This window comes from Alosa sapidissima, chromosome 24 (genome assembly GCF_018492685.1).
Source record: "Alosa sapidissima isolate fAloSap1 chromosome 24, fAloSap1.pri, whole genome shotgun sequence".
Lineage (NCBI taxonomy): Eukaryota > Metazoa > Chordata > Actinopteri > Clupeiformes > Clupeidae > Alosa > Alosa sapidissima.
Genome location: NC_055980.1, coordinates 18,910,389 through 18,920,388, shown reverse-complemented (window position 1 = coordinate 18,920,388; position 10,000 = coordinate 18,910,389). Strand labels below are relative to the sequence as shown.

At 46.0% G+C, this 10,000-nt stretch overlaps 1 protein-coding gene across 1 annotated transcript in view; it reads right to left on the bottom strand.

The window, feature by feature from the left end:
- Positions 1-10,000, bottom strand: part of LOC121700734 (protein sidekick-2-like) — a 169,936-nt gene that overhangs the window by 4,750 nt on the left and 155,186 nt on the right. Inside the window, 4 exon segments of the mRNA XM_042083935.1 lie at positions 4,699-4,837; positions 6,694-6,834; positions 7,143-7,307; positions 9,099-9,224. Coding sequence (XP_041939869.1) covers positions 4,699-4,837; positions 6,694-6,834; positions 7,143-7,307; positions 9,099-9,224 — 571 coding nt within the window.

The following is a 10,000-nucleotide window of genomic DNA, read 5'->3' as shown; positions in this document are numbered from 1 at the left end:
GCGACCGGACAACTGTAGGCGTGTTTTTTGGACGCCGTTTTGGAACCTGTTTCATCCTGGCTCCTCTGAAGAGCAGACCATATATTTTACCTATCCCATAATGCTTCAGGAGTCATTGTGCTGCGGACAGGCCGGCAGACAACTCAGCGATAGCGAATGTTTTAATAACAAGCATGACTCGCGCATATCACCACCCTCTCATGGGGTGGAGTGGGGGTGGGGGGGGGGGGGCTAGGTTTCTGTGTAGCATACAGCTGTTGGCTATTTGCAGAGCAGATGAGAAGCTTAATCTCTCTTTCATCATCTTTTGAAAGCTTGGCTCTCTTAAGGAGCTGTGGTCCTCCCATATGTCATAAAAGTGATACCTGACATCACAGACGGGAAGGAAGGCTTCGGACAACTCACCCAATCCGTCAATCCTTCAATCAATTCACTTTATCTGTACCGTATGCTACACAGGTAAACCTGAGAGGTCTCCCTACTTCTGTATGGGCCAGCTTTGCCAAACTATTGATCGTAAAGGCATAACTCAAGGGATGAATATTTATAGTAAGACTAGATCGTGTCTAAACATGACACACTCTGTGTTGACACACAGTGTGCATCCTTTCTTCTCAGCCGTGGCCTACTGGTTAGCACTTTGGACCTGTAACCGGAGGGTTGCCGGTTCGAACCCCGACCAGTAGGCATGGCTGAAGTGCCCTTGAGCAAGGCACCTAACCCCTCACTGCTCCCCGAGCGCCGCTGTTGATGCAGGCAGCTCACTGCGCCGGGATTAGTGTGTGCTTCACCTCACTGTGTGTTCACTGTGTGCTGAGTGTGTTTCACTAATTCACAGTTTGGGATAAATGCAGAGACCAAATTTCCCTCACGGGTCAAAAGAGTATTTATACTTAATTATACTTTAGTAGACGGCATGTTTCAGCTTTAGGGTGTGTGAAGAAAAGTGGTCAGCTGGTTCGACCTGACCTTTATGATAACTTTGAACTTGCTTACAGGCTGAGTGCAATAGTAGTGTGTGTGAGTGTGTGTATGTGTGTGTGTGTGTGTGTATGTGTGTGTGTGTGTACACACGCTCTGACTCAGTGAAGGGGTGGCGGTGGTGTCAGCTGTGTGAGGTTATCCTGCGTGCTTTCACAGCTTACACACTCACAGAGAGATAAGTACTGTAGGGTCCTGTAATAGTGTCAGGATGTGTGCATGTGTGTGTGTATGTGTGTGTGTGTGTAAGTGCAGGTGTGTGTGCATGTGTGTGTGCATGTGTATGTCAAAGTGTATGTGTATCTTTCTCTCTCTCTTTCTCTCTTTTTCACACACACAGACAAAAGGTGTGTGTGTGTTCTGAAAAGCATAACGTGTGTATCAGGGCATATATATATATAAAAAATTCAATGTGATATTTGCTCAAGGCTGACACTCGGCTGATAACGGGTTAATGAAATCTACACATTTTTGCAGAGGCTTCCCGCAATACCCTGGGGAGCTTATGATAAACTGCCTGTTTAAAAATTCAACAGAAGTTCACCAGAACACCAACCAACCCCCTCCCTCTCCTCTCTCTCTCTCTTGTTCATTCTTTCTGTCTCTCTCCTTTTCACTCTCTCCATCATTCTCTCCTTCTGCCCTTTTTTTCCTCTCTCCCATTCTTCTCTCCTCTTCAATCTCCTTCATCACTCTCTTCATCTTTCTCTCCCTCTCTCACGCTCTCTCTCTCTCTCTCTCTCTGTCTGTCCCCTCCTGACATATCTCAATAATTCACAGCCCCTGCCACAACCTCCTCCTCCTCCTCCTCCTCCTCCTCCACAACCTCCTCCTCCTCCTCCTCAACCTCCTCCTCCTCCTCCTCCTCCTCCTCCTCCACATCCTCCTCCTCCGTGTTCCAGAGTAAAGCCAGCAGGGCTCTACTACACGATCCAGCAAAGCTGAAACCCAAGCGCTGTACCCCCACAAACATGCCCCTTTGTCGGGGCAAAATACCACCACAGGTTCAGAGTCCCCAGAGGCAACTAGCTATTGAGAATAGAGAAGGCCTATAAGGGGTACATCCAAACCACTCATCAAAGCCCATGTCTTCAAGGCTTGGCAGGGAATACTATTGTGGAGAGTCAGAGATAGAGTGCCTCAAATGAAGAGTTACAGAGGCAGGTTTTTGGTGTTTTTTTTCTGTTGCCTTTTGTTTGGCATAAAGAGGCTTTCTACCTGTAGGGGGGCGAGAGGCATCAGGTTGCTCTGAGCCCTCTGGGATAGTACAGAGATGAATAAAAGATGCATCTGTGCATTCCTCAGACCACCCCCTCTAGCACACACACACACACACACACACACACACACACACACACACACACACACACACACACACACACACACACACACACACACACAGAGACACATACATACACACAAACACACGCACACACATACACATCTCTTTCTATAGGTCTCTCACCCCCCCCTCACACACACACACACACACACACACACACACACACACACACACACACAGACACACACACACAGAGACACATACATACACACAAACACACGCACACACATACACATCTCTTTCTATAGGTCTCTCACCTCGAAACTCACACTCACACACGTGCGCACCCCCCCCACACACACACACACACACACACACACATCTCTCTTTCTATCGCTCTCTCACCTTGAAACTCACACTCACACACGCGCGCACACACACACACCACACATCAAACCCCAGCTCAAATCCCCGGACGATAACGAAGCTGGCTGGTTGGCTGCAGCTCAAAGCCCAGGAAGTCTTTGATGCCCGAATCTCAAGGTCGCTGAGCATAAGCGGACGGCTCTGGAGAGCGCGAGGAACCAGGAGACGGACTGCAGGTCAAGGTGAGCGTACCTGCACCGATAATCACCTGGGCACAGCTTCACACACACGCAGCCTGGGCACCTGCATGCCCAGCTGTGGGAACCAGAGCCTGCTGTCAACAAGCAGTTTAGAGTGAGATCCAACAGGAGTGGGAATGATTCTGCTTCAACAGGTAGTCTCTCTATCTCCCTCTCTCTCAGTCTCTTTCTCTCTCTCACTCTCTTTAGAAAAATATGGATATTGTACTGTATATGTGTGAGATAGTTGTGTGTGAGGTAGAAAAAAATATTTTATTTTACTGTATGAGTGTGTGTGTGTATGTGTGTGGAGAGAGAGACTCACTTCCACATGTATCCTTCTGGTGCTCTGGTGATCACTCTCTCTCTCTTTTTCTATCTATCTCTTTCTCTTTCTCTCTCTCACAGACACACACACACACATATAGCAGACACAGTGGTATTAGCAGGTATTTCTAGTCCTATAACAGCTCTGCTGCTTCTCCTACTGTCGGTCACTCTATAGGCCACAGTGCCCAAAAGCAGCAGCAATCTCTCTGAGCTAATGGAACAAACTGCTCAGATGTGTCCGTGTAAATAAAAGTCTTCTCCCGTTTCCAGAAGTTTCTGGTGCCCTGCCACGTGGCACCAGGCACTGGCATGTCGGCCAAGCCGCACGGATGCCTGATGAAGGACCGGGAGCGTTGGGGAGCCAAAAAGCCGAGACGGACTAGGGCGGACTAGGGTGTTGAGCCCCCCAAATTCAGTTAGTTAAGCTGCCATAAGTTATTTAGAGAGGGAGGGGAGAGAGAGCGAGAAAGAAAGAGAGAGAGAGAGAGAGAGGGGAGAGAGAGAGAGAGAGAGAGAGAGAGAGAGAGAGAGAGGAGAGAGAGAGAGAGAGAGAGAGAGAGAGAGAGAGAGAGAGAGAGGGAGAGAGAGAGGGAGGGAGGGAAGAAAGCTGTGTTGCGGAGTATTACCCAACGCTGCTATTACATAACACGTCCATAAATTCAGTCATAACTAAATGCATATAGGAATATGTATTTATGGATATGGGCATACAGTTTAGTTCCCATTTACAATCTGCTAAATAAGCACAGTCATATCCATAAATACAGTACGTATGTTGAATGCTCTTGTGTGACATTCTGTCGCCTGTGGGGCTAGTGTGTGAGCGCACTGCGGTTGCGTTCATTATTTACAGGCTTCAGTAAGTGGGCAGTAAGTACAGTCACAGCACTTCTATTTAGATGGCTCTTCAAAATACGTTTCCATAAAACGTGTTATAACTGAATGCTTGTGCCATATGTTTATAAATACAGACCCGCAGTTACTGCTGAACAGGGAAAGCCAGCAAGTTGGAAGTTTGTGACGAGAAGATTATAATGTTTTTGGTAAATAATGTGCAATTTTAACATATGAATAACATTTCTTATTTATAATTTCTTTAAATATTCTTTGGAAAACACAGGAATGTGTTTTTCCCCCAATATAGCGGAACATTTGATAATGACGAGATCAAGAGAAGGCAATGCTAAAGCATTTATGTCACTGCATGAAAACTCAGAAGGCATTATTAAGTTATAGAATGAAATACAAAAGAAAGCAAAATGCAATATTGTGTTATTTTCATAAACAATCCTTTTGCAGTTGTTCCTATGACTAAAAAAAGGACTACTTTATGTGTAAGTGTGTGTGTGCGCGTGTTTGCATGTCTGTGTGTGTCTCTGTGTGTGTTTGTTGTCCCAGTGTGTGTGTGTGTGTGTGTGTGTGTGTGTGTGTGTGTGTGTGTGTGTGTGTGTGTGTGTGTAGTTGACAGGGAAATGAGCATTTTGTGTGAGGAGCTCAGACCTGGTGTAGACGCCGTTCTTGCGGCAGAAGGAGTTCTTGACGGACAGCCGGCGGTTGCTAAGCTCCAGGGCGGGGAAGCGGCTCTCGTCCAGACGCACCATCTCCCCATGGGTCAGCGCGTTGCAGTTAGAGCTGTTGCCTAGGAGACGATGGAGATATGGAGACGGTGAGTGACCCCAGGCTGTGCGGAACACTGAGAGGGTTAGACAGGAGGACTGGTCGGCAAGTACACACACACACACACACACAGACACACATTCACTTAAATCAAATTCTCATAAACACTCCCACACACTAATAAATAGTTAAAATAATAAAATAATAGTTTAAAATCAAGTAAAAAAGCCTACATTAAGTATGATGATAATAACAACAGTAACAATAACAAAAAATAAAGTTGATGTAAAGATTTGCATGTAGACACAATCTTCCTTAGGCCTACTAGCTTTGTACTGGTTCAACATTATGCACATTCTGCATAAAGGTCTCGTCCCCCACAGAGGTTGGGTACGCCCCCCCCTCCCCCCTCCCCTGAAGACACTGTTGCATTCCTGAGGGAACTCAAGAGCACCCAGAAACAGCACTGGAACAGAGCGCCAGTGACCCCTGAAGAAGGGGTCAATCTGCACTAATGTGAAAAGGGCAATGGGGGGGGACCTTGATTCTATTACATTGAAAGTTTATTTATGGATTGTAATCTGTATGATTGTGTGCATATGTGTGTGTGTGTGTGTGTGTGTGTGTGTGGGGGGGGGTTGTAAACAGATAGGCAGGTAAGGGTTAGTGTGTGTGTGTGTGTGTGTGTGTGTGTGTGTGTGTGTGTGGTGTGTGTGTGTGTGTGTGTGTGTGCGTGTACGCTATGCTTACTGTCATTTCAAACATATCTTGCATTGGTGTAGAGCATTTATAACTGGACAAAATGAAGCATGCATACTGCCATGTCACACATATCTTGCATTGGTGTAGAGCATTAATAACTGGACACAATGAAGCATGCATACTGCCATTTCAAACATATCTTGCATTGGTGTAGAACATTTATAATTGGACAACATAAAACATGTATAATGTTATTTCAAACATTTGTGCTGTCGTGAGTTGTTCGAGCAGGTCACATTTGATAGAAATACTTGGTAAATCATCACAGATCTGCTCTGCCCTGCTCTGAGCTGGCAGTGTGCTGAGTCAGCACCAACACTCACTACTGATGACAACACTGCAGGAGGAGCACCATGACATCACTCTCTCTCTCTCTCTCTCTCTCTCTCTCTCTCTCCCCCTCTCTCTCTCTCTTCCTCTCTCTCTATCTCTCTCTCTCTCACTCCATCTCTCTCTCTTCCTCTCCCCCTCTCTCTCTCTTCCTCTTTCTCTCTCTCTTTCTCTCTCTCTCCATCTCTCTCCGTCTCTCTCTCTCTCCCTCCCTCTCTCTGCTCCCTATCGGTCTGTTTCTGTGTCACTCTCTTTCTCTTTCTTTCTTTCTTTCTTTCTTTCTGTCTGCTTCTGTTTGCCTGCCCTTTCTTGCCTCAACTGTCTGTTGTCATTGGTCCAGCTCTCTCACTCACGTCTCAATTTATGTACTGCAAGTCACTATGGACTAGCGCATCAGCTAAACTAGTAGTTGTAAATGTAGTTTCCTTTCCTCACTTTTACTTTGAGCAGTGAGGGGTTAGGTGCCTTGCTCGCGGCTGAAGTGCCCTTGAGCAAGGCACCTAACCCCTCACTGCTCCCCGAGCGCCGCCGTTGTAGCAGGCAGCTCACTGCGCCGGGATTAGTGTGTGCTTCACCTCACTGTGTGTACACTGTGTGCTGTTTGTGTTTCACTAATTCACCGATTGGGTTAAATGCAGAGACCAAATTTCCCTCACGGGATCAAAAAAGTATATATACTTTTGAAAATGGCTGAGTCATGCTCATGCATTATAGTCCACACATTTTAGTGCTGCATTAACACATTGAAGCTCAATGTTTTGAATGACACATGGAAGTGGGACGAACCTGAGTCGGACTTCTTGGCGTACTTCTTGCTCTGGCCTCTGATGATGAGGATGAACACGAGCAGCAGGATGAAGATGAGCCCCACCAGGGCCACCACTACCAGGAACCACCACTCCTCATAGAACGGCGCCACCTTTTGGGCTGGAGGACATAAAATGGTATTGGTGCAACTTGCTTTAAAAAACACAAGAACTGCATTAATGCTACCATAAATCAACTTCTGGATAATATTCTTAATTGCAACGCTAACAAACTTCACAAGGCTGGCAGTGATAACTTGTTCCACTTGTGGCTTGTACAACTGTTTGTACAACAAACACTTCTGTTATGAGCTCAAGAGCTATGACAGCCTTACATACTATCAGTAAACAGTAGTGATGAAATCTATCATAAATACTATAATTATTACCAATAGCCATAACTCTCATGCAGTGTTATAGGGACCTAACCTGATATGGAGGGGGAGGGGGCACTAGGGGTGCCGTATCCGTAGTCGTTTACTCCGATGACCCGGAAGTCATAGCTCACACCCTGCTTCAGGAGGTCCATGTTGAATGTGTATGATGTCACTTCCTTGGGGATGTCCTTGATCAAGATATCCCACAATCCCTCATCTGGAAGGAAACAAAGAAAAGGTCAAGGATGGGGTTCAGTCTCTCTCTCTCTCTCTGTTTCTCTCTTTCTCTCTCTCACACACACATAAACTCACAGACTCACACACACAAACACACACACACACACACACACACACACACACACACACACACAAACACACAAACACACAAACACATAATAATTTATATTCAATACATGCATAAGAAGAAACTAGAATAAAAACAAAGTTTTGATAATTCAAATAATTGCACTACTATTACTGTAAAAACTCAAGTCACTCAAGTGTTTCTGGAACACATTTGGCAGTCTAAACACTTCATAAACCCAAATAAATCACTGTCTGCCTCAATCCCTTGTGATTCTAAGATCCATAAGTTAAACAGTTTCATCTCCCTTTGCTCTCTTCATAAACAGCCCAATTGGCCTTGACGTGAGTCTGCAGACGAGAGCTGAAGAGGGTTTTTTTTAATGTTTGTCATAGAAGGAGCTGCCAAAAGCCGTAAAGCATCCGGGAAACAGGTGCTTTCATTTCTCCCTCTGCTTCTAATTAAAGTCCCATTAATTAAAGTGAGAGTAAAGGGCAGAAGACAATCAGCTTCAGGTAGTCTTTTGGAACGATGGAGACACAAAGACCTGTTAAAGAACACTAAGTTTATTACCCAGCAACCACGTAGGTGGAGTAAATAGAGGAAGAAGAACAACAGACACACACACACACACGCACACACACACACACACACACACACGCACCCACGCACACACGCACACATGCACACACACACACAGACATAGAAAAGAGCAGGCAGACGGGTTAAAGGAGACGGAGGGGGGATAAAGCGAGAAGTGGAGAAGTGGGAAGGCGTGTGTGTGTGTGTGTGTGTGTGTGAGAGGCAGAGGCGTGTGTGTGTGTGTGTGTGTGTTTGAGAGACAGAGGCGTGTGTGTGTGTGTGTGTGTGTGTGTGTGTTTGAGAGACAGAGGCGTGTGTGTGTGTGTGTGTGTGTTTGAGAGACAGAGGCGTGTGTGTGTAGGGGGTGTCGGGTGTCGGTGTTGGCAAAAGATGGCAGAAGGAGCTGGTGGAGAGGAGAGCCCTGACAGATGGAGACTTGCCCTGAAGATATCCTCATTGTCTTATACACACACACACACACACACACACACACACACACACACACACACACACACACTCACAGACACACACACAGACACAGACACACACACACACACACACACACACACACACACACACACACACACACACACACACACACACACACACACACACACACACACACACACACAGTTCCTTTCTCCCTCTGCTTTTCTTTCTTCTTCATTATGTTCATGTTTTTCTCTATTAGTTCTGTCTCACTTTCTCTTTCTCTCTCTCTCTCTCTCTCTATCTCACCATCTGCCTCTCTAACCTGTGCTTCTCTATCCCTCTCTCCCATCAAAGAGAAATTGATCTCTCCTTCTGCTCCCCCACTCCAGACATCCTCATCAAGGCTATTAGTCATCATTGAAACCCAATGCCCTATGTCTCGATCGATAGACCACAGTCAATATCCCACTAACACACTTACACACTCGCACAACTGCTGTTGTGGCTCATGTTGCTTTTAAAGTGAGAATGGATGTTCGTCAGAGTACTTGAAGTATTGCCAAACGACTTTGACTCAATCTGTATGCCATGTTATGTTGTTAACTCTGCAAAACCAAGTGCTTGTTCCATTGTGCCTTAATAATCTGTTAATAGAGGCTTTATAAACGGTGTCCACTCGCATACACAGACCTGAGGGCCTGGCCTCGATGACGTAACGCGTGATGGGGGCTCGTCCGGGATCGCCGTTGGACCAGTGGATGGTGAGGCCCGTGCCGTAGCGAGAGATGAAGGGCTCTCCGGGCGGTCCAGGGGCCCCTGGGGACGAGGGAGAGGTCAAAAGGTCATATAACACCATAAAGGCTCATACAGCCATGTGGTATGACCCGAGGCATTCATGATGAGCATGACTGAGTTTAAAACGTGATACATCTCTGGGTGAGCTTAGCAAAGTAAACAACTGGAGGATGACTGAAAAAAAAAGTGTGTAAACAAAATGACAAAATAAACACAAATAACACATATAAACAAAACATGGCAGTGCTTTAAAGGGACACCAGGCAAGCTTGATGCTTTTTCTCTACGAAACTCCCCCTCGCTCGGTCTGAAGATCTTTTCCTTTTCTTTGCATCTTCCGTCAAGGATTTTCGCTGCTTCTTCACTGGCTCTGCCATTATACACACGTTTGCAACAATCGCTAGAGTTTCGTTAGCCTGCCTCTGTGCTGTATGCAGGATGTAAACTGATCCTGCTTTGGTCGGCGGGTAGGATACACCGAACTTGCAAGTGGGATATTCTTCTTACAGGCAGTAGGGGCGGGCGAGAGTCTTCATTCGCCCTGTAATGAGTCATTTAACTATATACCAACTTACGAAGATGATTAATTAACATGAAAACGTTGCCTGGTGTCCCTTTAAAAATGTGACTAATTCTGATCTTGGAGCTACAGAGGGGTGACAAATGACAGGAGACAGACTAAAAAAAACTGACACATACATTTGCAGACAGAACACCAACCAGAGACACAAAACACAGACACTGACTCATAGACATATTGAGAGACTGACACACAAACAGACAGAGAGATTGACATA